Source organism: Helianthus annuus, chromosome 4, assembly GCF_002127325.2.
Source record: "Helianthus annuus cultivar XRQ/B chromosome 4, HanXRQr2.0-SUNRISE, whole genome shotgun sequence".
Classification (NCBI taxonomy): Eukaryota; Viridiplantae; Streptophyta; class Magnoliopsida; order Asterales; family Asteraceae; genus Helianthus; species Helianthus annuus.
The window spans coordinates 119,095,047-119,106,777 of record NC_035436.2 but is presented as its reverse complement, the minus strand read 5'-3'; the positions used below and the strand labels follow the sequence as shown (position 1 = coordinate 119,106,777).

The 11,731-nt window shown below is 36.0% G+C and overlaps 1 protein-coding gene across 1 annotated transcript; it reads left to right on the top strand.

The window, feature by feature from the left end:
* Positions 1 to 2,947: 2,947 nt before the first annotated feature.
* LOC110930623 (protein EXPORTIN 1A) lies at positions 2,948 to 11,468 on the top strand. The gene is made up of 32 exons (XM_022173968.2): positions 2,948 to 3,360; positions 3,627 to 3,743; positions 4,250 to 4,342; positions 4,436 to 4,507; positions 4,599 to 4,706; positions 4,788 to 4,870; positions 4,955 to 5,093; positions 5,175 to 5,243; positions 5,322 to 5,399; positions 5,484 to 5,546; positions 5,634 to 5,678; positions 5,767 to 5,874; positions 5,946 to 6,044; positions 6,128 to 6,331; positions 6,511 to 6,570; positions 6,651 to 6,761; positions 6,833 to 6,930; positions 7,018 to 7,126; positions 7,260 to 7,325; positions 7,441 to 7,539; positions 7,627 to 7,707; positions 8,420 to 8,509; positions 8,601 to 8,686; positions 8,784 to 8,864; positions 8,936 to 9,118; positions 9,205 to 9,271; positions 9,369 to 9,479; positions 9,568 to 9,675; positions 9,762 to 9,899; positions 10,626 to 10,763; positions 10,836 to 10,940; positions 11,024 to 11,468. Exons 1-32 carry the CDS (start codon positions 3,262 to 3,264, stop codon positions 11,144 to 11,146), a joined length of 3,231 nt encoding a protein of 1,076 aa, XP_022029660.1. The 5' UTR covers positions 2,948 to 3,261; the 3' UTR covers positions 11,147 to 11,468.
* The last annotated feature ends 263 nt before the right edge of the window (positions 11,469 to 11,731 follow it).

The window sequence follows — 11,731 nt, the reverse complement described above, 5'->3', positions numbered from 1 at the left end:
GTAGGCAAGAAAAACAGGGTAATAAAATCAGCGGTGAGTGGTGGTGGTCGGTGGTAGTGATTGTGGGTGGTTATAAGTGGCAGAGGTGGGTATTGGCGGCGGCTATGGGTGGTGGTGGTGGCGGCGAGTGGCAGTGCGGCTGTGACGACGAGTGGCGGTGGCGACAAGGTAGCCGTTGGTGGTGGGTGGCAGCAGAGGTGGCGGTTGGTGGCGGCGGCGACGGTTGGTGGTGGCGGCGGTGGTGGCGTCGATGATGGTGGTGGGCGACGACGGGAGTGGCGTTGGCGGTTGGTTGCAGCTGTGGGTGATAACGGTGGCGAGTGGGTGGCGGCGGTGGTTGTCGGGGTGAGGTGGTGGCGGATGGCGGCGATGGCGTCGGTGGTGGGTGGTGGGTGGTGGTGGGTTGTGGTGTTGTTGATGAATGGTGCAAGAGGGGATGGAATGGAAAAAAACATGGGGGTGAAAGGAATAATTTTGAGGGAATGAAATGGCTTTTGAAATGGGTGATTCCATTCCATTGACCAACCAAACATCCTTTTCCTCATTCCCTCGTACTAATTTATTCCATTCCACCTCTCATTCCTTCATAACAAACACTACCTCATTATATATATATATATATATATAGAGGCCGGTTAACGTACAATAGGGCTTATCGTACATTACGTACGCGATAACCCCAACCGTCAGATCTTCATCTCCCATGCGATTTCTTTCCTCCATGTGAACTGTACGAACTGTGCGAATTCAATCTTCCACATGCGATTTTCTCCATCTACACACCCCATGCCATTTTTCACATTACCCCCATGCTAACCATTTTTTCACATGCGATATTCAATCTTCCACATGCGATTCTACACACCCCATGCCATTTTTCACATTACCCCAGGCTAGCCATTTTTTCACATGCGATATTCAATCTTCCACATGCGATTCTACACACCCAATGCTGCCATATTTTCACATGCGATATTCAATCTTCCACATGCGATTTTGTCCATCTACACACCCCATGCCATTTTTCACACTACCCCATGCTAACCATTTTTTCACATGCGATATGTATTGAATTCGCACCAGATCTGCAACTGATCGAACGATTGTGATGATCGTGTACGTATCGTACGATAAGCACATTTGTATGTTACACTTTACCTATATATATTATATATTAAAAATTATAATAATATATAATTTTTATTATTATATTATATTATATTATATTATATTATATTATATTATATTATATTATATTATATTATATTATATTATATTATATTATATTATTATAATAATATAATGAATAGTAATTTTATTATTATATAATATATAGTTTTTTAATACTTTTATCAATTAAATATTATAATAATATTTATTTTCTTTACTTTTTAAACTTTAATATTTTTTAATATCACGTGTTGGGATAAGCTTAGTGTCAACCGGTATTGAGCCAGTACTGGTATCGAAAATAACGGTACAGTCCTATTCGGTATCGGTACATTATATTATATTATTTATATATTTATAACAGAATTTTATATATTAAAAACAGAAGTTAATGAATAGTAATTTTATTATTATAATAATATATAGTTTTTTTAAATACTTTTATCAATTAAATATTAATATTTTTTTAATATCATGTGTTGGGATAAGCTTAGTGTCAACCGGTATTGAGCCAGTACTGATATCGAAAATAACGGTACAGTCCTATTCGGTATCGGTACATTATATTATATTATATTATATTTTTTATATATTAATAATAGAAGCTAATGAATAGTAATTTTAATATTATAATAATATATAGTTTTTTAATACTTTTATTAATTAAATATTATAATTATAATAATAGTTATTTTCTTTACTTTTTAAACTTTAATCCTTTTTTAGTATCACGTGTTGGGATAAGTTTAGTGTCAACCGGTATCGAGCTAGTACTGGTATCAAAAATACCGATAAGGTCGGTATCGGTACATGAAGGTAAAAACCGACACTGATACAGGAAACGACAAAAGTGGGTGCCGAATTGATATTGGAAATCTTTTGGTTCGGGAAATTCAGTGCTGCTACCCGGTACCATTTGCTCATCCCTGATCACGGGTACCGTACGAACAACAACGGTTTCGTACAACTTTTTTTTTGTTGCTTTTCTTCAACTTTTAACTTTTTCTTTTTTTAGTTTCAGGGGTAGGGATGAGCTCGGTGCCACTGATACATATTCGGTACTGATACCGAAAATACCAGTTACGGTGCCGGTATATGAAGGTAAAAAACAGTAGTGGACCGGTACCAGGAACGCCAAAAGTCGGTACTGAATTGGTATTTAAGATCTTTCGGTTCGGCAAATTTGGTACCGGTACCCAGAACCATTTACTCGTATCTGACCACGGGTTTCATACGAACAACATCGTTACCGTATAACTTTTTAGTTGATTTTCTTTCGGTTATCTTTTAGTGTTTTTTTTCTACATTTTTTTATTTGTGTTAGCAGTTCTGTTCGCAACACGCTTGTAATGTAAACACAACAAAATAACAAAAGAATTTGGCCATTAGTTGAATTTAAAAAATGCCAATGAGCTTGTGGTGGAGTGGTAAGGGAGAGACTTGTGTTTCTATGAGACTCAAGTTCAATTCCTGCTTCTCCCCATTAGTTTTCAGCGGCACCTGGTGATGATGGGAGACTAGGCGAGTAGGCAGCGATCGTTAGTTCGATCCTTGAACTGAATGGGTTTTACCTCACCGCACTGTCGTGCCTTTGGGCGAGTGTTCACGGGCTTCTGCCCTAGGTGAGGGTTTTCCCCAGTTCGGAGACGGGTGTATCCCGATGTGGTGAATTTCGCCAGTAACCCATTTGGAGGATTCGTTGGCCGTTCAAAAAAAAAAAAAAGTTGAATTTAAAAAATAATGAGAAAAAATGTAAGTTTGCACAAAAGATAAAGGTGGGTTGTTGAAACATGAAGATCCCTAAACGAGGGGGATACACTCGCTCACTCGATATTCACGTTCACATTCAAAACCCTGAAATTTTAGGCCAAACCTGACACAACCCAGGTGAGGAGAACTCAGTATAAAAAGAGAGGGAACCATCTCAATTTCAAACTCTCTCTCTCATCGATCTTTTACTCTCTCTCATCAACCCTTTCTTTCTTGTGCTTCAATCTAAAGCTGTCTCTTTACCCTTGTGGGTTTTACTCCATTTTTATTTCTAGGGTTTCCTTCGACGGTTTCAATTAGGGTTTTACCCACTCTGCGACGATGGCGGCGGAGAAGCTTAGGGATTTAAGTCAGCCGATTGATGTTGGTGTTCTTGATGCTACTGTTGCTGCTTTTTATGGCACTGGATCTAAAGACGAGGTTTGTTTCCATTCATTATCTGTTTATCCCCCTTTGTATCAAATCTGCAAGAAACCGAGTGTTTGTTTGTCAGCTTTGTGTGTATGATTGGTGTACATTCAATTGTAAGGATCGATTGAGTGTTTGGTGATGTGGGTTTTGGGTTCTGTGGTGGAAAGTTGTTTGCTTTTTTTTTTTTTTTTTTCTGGGATAGGTTTTTGTTAGGGTTTGATTTTGTGTGTGTTTTGTTAATGTTGGTTTTTATTTGTGTTTTGATGCTGCTGCAGAGGGCTGCTGCTGATCAGATATTGAGGGAGTTGCAAAACAATCCGGATATGTGGCTTCAAGTGGTTCACATTCTTTCCAACACTCAGAATTTGAATACCAAATTCTTTGCGTTACAGGTCATTATTGTTTTTATATTTTGTTGTTGTTATTAACTCCTTGTGAACGTTGCTTTATATTTAAGCATAAGAATATTCATGCATTTGAAGTTCTTTTAGTCTGTGAAAATTTTGCCTGCCACTCATGTTTATAGTTTTATATGGGTGGTGGACTCAGATTCCGTTGAGATAGATAACATTTCTCAGAGACGGACTTGTATTTAGTAGCGTACACTTTTAAAATACAACTCTAATATAGAACTACATAACTAGAATGTGGGTACCCGTTATCCAATATTTTCCTAGTATTGCTGCAAAAGCCTTCACGCTTTCTTGTCTCTGTTTTTTGTTTATACTTTATACAAATGCAGTTTTTCAGTCAAAGAGGATGTTGGAATTATTAGAAAATAATCCGTAAGAAGAATAGGTTTAAGTGTGGTAAACGAAAATATATGGCATATAAATATTATCATATTTCTGAATTCTGATGGTGGCAGTTACAATATGATGATATTATTTTTGTGCAGGTTCTTGAAGGTGTTATTAAGTACAGGTGGAATGTTTTACCTGTTGAGCAGCGTGACGGCATGAAAAACTATATATCTGATGTTATTGTGAAGGTGCGCGTGCCGTAGTTTTACTTTCTCTCATGTCGTTTTTATTTTTTTAAAATCGCTTAATCTTTATTGTAATATATTTATTCCTGTTTTTAGCTTTCAAGCAACGAGGTTTCTTTCCGTCAAGAAAGGTTGTATGTCAATAAACTCAACATTATACTAGTCCAGGTCAGGTTTTGTTATTTTTGTTATATATTGTACTATTTTATATTTCTTTGACATTAACGGTTGACTTAATGACCTGTGAATGAATTTACAGGTTTTGAAGCACGAGTGGCCTGCCAGGTGGCGTAGCTTCATTCCTGATCTGGTTACGGCAGCAAAAACCAGTGAAACAATTTGTGAGAACTGCATGGCTATACTAAAAGTATGTTTGAAATATCTTGTTTATTTATGTTATTGTTATTTTTTCGTTATACACCGTTAAGTATCGACTTCTGTTTTCCAGCTTTTGAGTGAGGAAGTGTTTGATTTCTCAAGGGGTGAAATGACCCAACAGAAAATAAAAGAGCTCAAACAATCTTTGAACAGGTAATACATTATCTCTTTTCTTTATTTGTAATTATGTTGTTATCTTATATTGGACTAAAATGTTATTTTTTTATACTGGAACAGCGAGTTTCAACTCATTCACGAGTTATGCTTATATGTACTATCCGCATCGCAAAGAACCGAGCTCATTAGGGCTACCTTAGCCACATTGCATGCTTTCCTTTCATGGATTCCTTTGGGTTACATTTTCGAATCTCCACTGGTACGTATTATCTTCTATTTTGCCGAAAGAATTTTGTGGTACTTCTCATAAAGTTGAAGCCGATGCTATTTTGTGTAACAGCTGGAAACACTCCTTAAGTTTTTTCCCGTGCCATCGTACCGTAATCTGACTCTTCAGTGCTTAACCGAGGTACGTTTTTTTATTTACTTTTTTTTTTCCGCGTTTTGAAGTTGTCGATGACCTTTGTATATGTATTTATTGGCACAGGTTGCAGCTCTTAATTTTGGGGATTTCTACAACGTGCAATATGTTAACATGTATAACATATTAATCGCTCAGCTTCAGGTAAATGAAATTTTAATTAATAATTTAATATATTCTTCAGTTTTTTTCGGTGTTTATTTAATTATGGTGATGTTATTTGTTTAGACTGTTCTTCCAACAAATACAAATATACCCAACGCATATACAAATGGATCTAGTGATGAACAGGTACACACTATTTTCGAGAGTTTTTTAATATGTTTATTTTTTACGTGTCTGATCCATCTAAGACTCTTCTTGTTTTTTTAATTTCAGGCGTTTATCCAGAATCTGGCATTGTTTTTTACTTCATTTTACAAGGCATGTTTTGTCTTATAAAACAATAAGCTTTATAACTTTCAACATGATAATCATCTGATAAAGTGTTTTTTTTTTTTTTTGCGTGCAGTTTCATATTCGTGTGCTGGAGTCCTCGCAAGAAAACATCAATTCCCTTTTGATTGGCCTGGAGTATCTCATCAACATTTCTTATGTTGACGATACCGAGGTTTTCAAGGTATGATGTTTTTTAGCTGATAATATACACGATATGTTTTGGTAACCGTAATCGTACATTTTGGTTTACAGGTTTGCTTGGACTACTGGAATTCGTTAGTGTTAGAGCTTTTTGAGGCCAGCCACAATCTTGAAAACCCCGCAGCTGCTGCAAACATGATCGGGTTGCAGGTAGATCATAATGATTTTATATACGTTATTTTATCGATTAGTCAATTATACGCTTAATTATTGTTTTTCTGTTTGCGCTTCAGATGCCACTGCTACCTGGTATGGGCGATGGTCTCGGTGCACAACTGTTGCAAAGACGTCAACTTTACGCGGGGCCCATGTCAAAGTTAAGACTACTTATGATTTCCCGCATGGCGAAACCTGAAGAGGTTTTGATTGTGGAGGATGAAAATGGAAATATTGTTCGTGAAACCTTGAAAGATAATGATGTTCTTGTTCAATATAAGGTAATTTTTGATGTTCTTAAACTTCGATAAGATACACAAATTAAATAGACAAATATCCGCAAAGTTATACTTTTTATTAAGTTGCTTATTAATAATAAATAGATCCACAGTATAATTTATCGGTGGATTTGTCGTTATTATTATTATTATTTATTGCTGAAGAAACTAATTTTTTGCAGATAATGAGGGAAACACTTATCTACTTGTCACATCTTGATCATGATGATACTGAAAAACAGGTATAGTTTTGAATGATGTATATCTTTAGATAACTGTATATTGTGACATTTTTCGATATTATTTCTTATGATGTCACTAGATGCTGAAAAAGTTGAGTAAACAACTGAACGGTGAGGATTGGACCTGGAATAATCTGAACACATTATGCTGGGCCATTGGATCCATTTCTGGCTCTATGATGGAAGAACAGGTATCATTTAATCTATTTATCGTGCAATTGTTTTATCATTTTATGTTTTCTAATCTATTTATGTTCAACAGGAAAACAGGTTTCTTGTCATGGTTATCCGTGATCTACTGAATCTCTGTGAAATTACAAAAGGAAAAGACAACAAAGCTGTTATTGCGAGTAACATAATGTACGGCTGTTTACAGTTGGTCTTAATATTTTTATGAGTAGTTTGAGCTTTCAAGGTTGTTATTCGTATCATTTTGTGCATTGGCAGGTATGTTGTTGGGCAATATCCAAGATTTTTGCGGGCTCACTGGAAGTTTCTAAAAACTGTTATAAACAAGCTGTTTGAGTTCATGCATGAAACACATCCAGGAGTTCAGGTTATTTGTTATTATGATTATAAGTATAATTCCCAATTTTGTATACAGATGTTTACACGGTATTATAGTAACGTTTAAATCGATTATTATTATATCTTTTGTACGTTAATTGGAGGGTTACTTCTGATTTCAGGATATGGCATGCGACACATTTTTGAAGATCGTGCAAAAGTGCAAGCGCAAGTTTGTCATTGTGCAGGCAATACATACTATCTTTTCTTTGATTGTTTCATAAATTGGTGGATCGCGCTATCTTATATGCTTATTAAATACATGAATTAATTATAATTAGTTTTAATTCATTTATTGTACAGGTTGGAGAAAATGAGCCATTCGTTTCAGAACTCCTTACAACTCTTCCAAATACCATCGCAGACCTCGAGCCCCACCAGATACATTCATTTTATGAAACCGTAAGTCCAAGAGCCCCAATTGAAATTTTTGTTTTTTTTAATTACAAAATTCTGTTTATTTATTACTGATTGCGAACGTATTTGTAGGTTGGTCATATGATTCAGGCGGAAGTTGAGATCTCAAAACGAGAAGAATATTTGCAGAGGCTGATGAATCTTCCTAATCAGGCATGTTTCTTGTTAAAGAAAATATACTTAAAAATACCATAGTTATCGGTGGCGAAGATAGCGTTCGCTATCGCGTGCTTCATAGTGCATCGCCCATATCTTGCAATCTGTTAATTAGCGACTCCATAGCGTGATTATAGCTGGATTTTGACAACGAATTCCGGCTCTAGTGCTGCAATTTCTGCCGGAAACCAAGAAGAGTGGCTGCGTGTTTTTACGTTTTAGCCTTTTACGGTTAAATAACTTTATGCATCTTAACATTTAACCCCTTATCTTTCACTAGTTTACATTTAGTCCTTAAAAATTGTAAAAATTTACATAAAATGTGTAAAATTAGTTTGTGTTTTTTAACATTTAACCCCCTTTATTTTCACTAGTTTACATTTGGTCTTTACACTTACAAATTTATTAATAAAAAGTATAAAACTAACAATATATATAGAAATAGCTATTTTTTATTTCTTAAATTGTTAACTACCCTCTCGCTATACATGAAATAGCCTGCCCTATTTCGTTGCTATCGCTATGTAGCATATAGGTACCATAGTTATTAAAGCGAGAGCCCAGGCGCAAATAAGGCCCCGGGCCCAACAAATCGCCCCGAGTGCGCCTCACACCTTTAATAACTATGATAGGTACATTGTCGCTATTTGCCATTGATAACTATGTTAAATATTGGATTATTATGGCTTACAATAATTTTGTCATGCAGAAATGGGCTGAGATTATTGGACATGCACGTGGTAATGTGGACTTTTTGAAGGATCAAGATGTTATTAGGACCGTGCTTAACATATTGCAGGTTCGTGTAATCGCGTTCAATGTTAAACATCTTGCATAATCAGATTCTCGTTTAATATAACGAACTTACGTATGAGTTTCGTTGTTTGCAGACAAACACGAGTGCTGCCAGCGCGCTCGGAACATATTTTTTACCGCAAATAACTCTGATTTTTCTCGACATGCTTAACGTTTACAAGTAAGTTCTATTTTTCCCACTTTTTTGTTTCTTTTCTAGTTTACCTTTTTATTTCAGATATTAATGTTAATATTAATTATAAAAATGCATTGAACAGAATGTATAGCGAACTTATTTCATCTGGCATTGCTGAAGGGGGTCCTTATGCTTCTAGAACTTCCTATGTGAAGCTTCTGAGGTAATGAGTAATATATATTCTTGCAAGGAATTTAAAGTTGCGATAAACCATTTTATTTGTATTATTAACAGATCTGTGAAGAGGGAAACCCTTAAGCTTATTGAGACGTTTCTGGATAAAGCTGAAGATCAACCACAAATCGGAAAGCAGTTTGTGCCACCAATGATGGACCCTGTGCTTGGTGACTACGCTAGAAACTTGCCCGATGCTAGAGAATCAGAAGTTTTGTCTCTATTTGCTACGATTATAAATAAGTATGTACATCAAATAATAAATGTTATTTTGCAAACATGTCTTAACTGTCTGATTTACTATTTTGAACCTTGCGTATAAATTATAGATACAAGGGTGCAATGATAGATGATGTTCCGCGTATATTCGAGGCTGTTTTCCAGTGCACTTTAGAGGTAAATATTGTTCGGTTTTAACTACTTTATTAAATGCATGCCATTTAACAAGCAGTCTTAACATCAAATTATATCTTTGCCGTTATTTATTTAACAGATGATAACCAAGAACTTCGAAGATTACCCTGAGCACCGACTTAAGTTTTTCTCGTTACTTCGGGCTATTGCTACATATTGTTTTCAAGCGTTAATTCTGTTGTCTCCGGAGGTTTGTTTTTGTACTCTTTTTTATTAGTCATGATTTTAATAATAAATATCTAAAAATAATGTTCTTTTTCTTTCTTTCTTCACATCAGCAATTAAAACTTGTAATGGATTCTGTCATGTGGGCGTTCCGACACACTGAGAGAAACATTGCTGAAACTGGGCTTATTCTTTTGTTGGAGATGCTTAAGAACTTTCAGGTATATGATTTTTTTATACCATTTATATTTTGTTTTGGTTTGATTCTGTATGTTTAACCATTTTTATTACTTTTTTTTTTTTGCAGAATTCTGAGTTCTGCAACCAGTTCTACCGATCTTATTTTGTGTTGATTGTGCAAGAAATATTTGCTGTGTTGACCGACACATTCCATAAGCCGGGATTCAAGTTGCATGTTTTAGTGTTACAGCATCTATTCTGTCTGGTATGTTTAGTTTCTATTTTGCACACGATCTTAATTTGTTTGCTAAAATCGTGAAAAAGCTGTCAAGTTTGTTTCGATTTCGTGTGGTTTGCTCTTCTATACAATGAATGCGGTAGTTATGATTATAGAAACAATACTTTGATTACATTAATAACCAAAATCAAATAAAATGATTTAGGAGGTTGTGTGCATTAACAGTAGACTATATAAACGTTTGAGATAACGCAGTCCAAAATGACCGTGCCCATTCATAAGTCGTCATCATCATCATCATCATACTCGGTAAATCCCACCAATAGCTAAGCTAGGTAGGGTCTGAGGAGAGTAAGATGTAGACAACCTTACCTCTACGGCTTTACCCCGTAGGAATAGAGAAGTGAGACCCCAGCTCGATGGTAGTTTTGCATCAAGCCTTGGACATAAGGCACATAACACTCAACAAACAATTGGAACAAAGGCCTATTAGTGCATATACCCTTTTGTCTTTCGGCTGTCAATGCCACCACATGATGCATGATTAACCGTCCGCCGCTTTTAACGCTATTTTCACGAAATTAGTAAAACGACGTTAAAATTAGTGCAATTTCACTTTTTCCCCCGAGGGGCCCACACACACACACATATATATATACATTATATGTGCACACCGCAAGCGGGCCGGCCCATTCACAAGTAAACTGGCTAAATTTGCAACGCTTATAATTATGGTTTCGGTGACAATTTCAGGTGGAATCGGGTTCGTTAACCGAGCCTTTATGGGATGCAGCGACTGTTCCTTATCCATATCCGAACAACGGGATGTTTGTTAGAGAGTATACTATTAAGCTTCTGGGTGCTTCTTTCCCAAACATTCCGGCATCTGAGGTGTGTGATTATAATATATTTTTTTTTACTTGTGCAATTTTGACACTCAATTAACGGAGACGGTCTTTTCAGGTCACAAAATTTGTGAACGGGCTATTCGAGTCAAGAGCCGATCTTTCAACGTTCAAGAACCACATAAGGGACTTTCTTGTGCAGTCAAAAGAATTTTCAGCCCAGGTAATTTTTGGTTTCATTAGTGTTTGTAAAAGAATTCAAGATTTATGTTTATATATATACGTACATATATTGTGTTTGTGCAGGATAACAAGGATTTATATGCCGAAGAAGCAGCTGCGCAAAAAGAGAGAGAAAGGCAAAGAATGCTCAGCATTCCTGGGCTTATCGCACCGAATGAGATTCAAGATGAAATGGTTGATTCATAAAATATATATGAAGAGAGGGAGGTTGTAGTTAATTACCATTGGTTTCTTTTTTGTTACTTTTACATTTGTGGTAATCATCCCTGTTGGGTAAAACTTTAGCCCAAATTTTTCTCTGATTAGTGGTTGGTTTGTGGAGGGTACAAAAAGGGTGTTTGGCATCTTAATGGTTGTGGTGGAAACAGTAATAGTATTCGTTAGCAGTAGTTGGGTTGGTAATTTAGGGATATATAGGGGGATGGTCATAGACATTGTAGTGGATGAGAACCATGGTTGTGGGGTGTGTTTTCAAATACTTGTATTGTATTGGAATCATTTTCAAACACATTGGTGAATGGCTAGTATTGATTTCAGAACATTGTTTCTTGGGTTTTTTTTTTATTTGTTCTGTTTTTTTTATGCTTGATGGTTGATAAATGAAAAAAAAAAATAGTTTTAGATTTTGAGTTTCTTTGTTTCCATCTCGAATTCGTCATTGGAAACTAGAGATGGGCATAATCGGGTATCATTAATATCCGGAACTGGGTACTACCCGTACCCGGGTACTAATATTAGTTAGAAGAACCGGGTCCGGGTTGAACCCGGGTA

Bases quoted from the DNA above. Each gene is read 5' to 3' on its own strand.
- LOC110930623 (XM_022173968.2), top strand. From the start codon at position 3,262: ATGGCGGCGGAGAAGCTTAGGGATTTAAGTCAGCCGATTGATGTTGGT. The intron at 5,094-5,174 runs GTACGTATTATC...TTTGTGTAACAG, and splicing joins ACATTTTCGAATCTCCACTG to CTGGAAACACTCCTTAAGTT. The intron at 6,332-6,510 runs GTAATTTTTGAT...AATTTTTTGCAG, and splicing joins ATGTTCTTGTTCAATATAAG to ATAATGAGGGAAACACTTAT.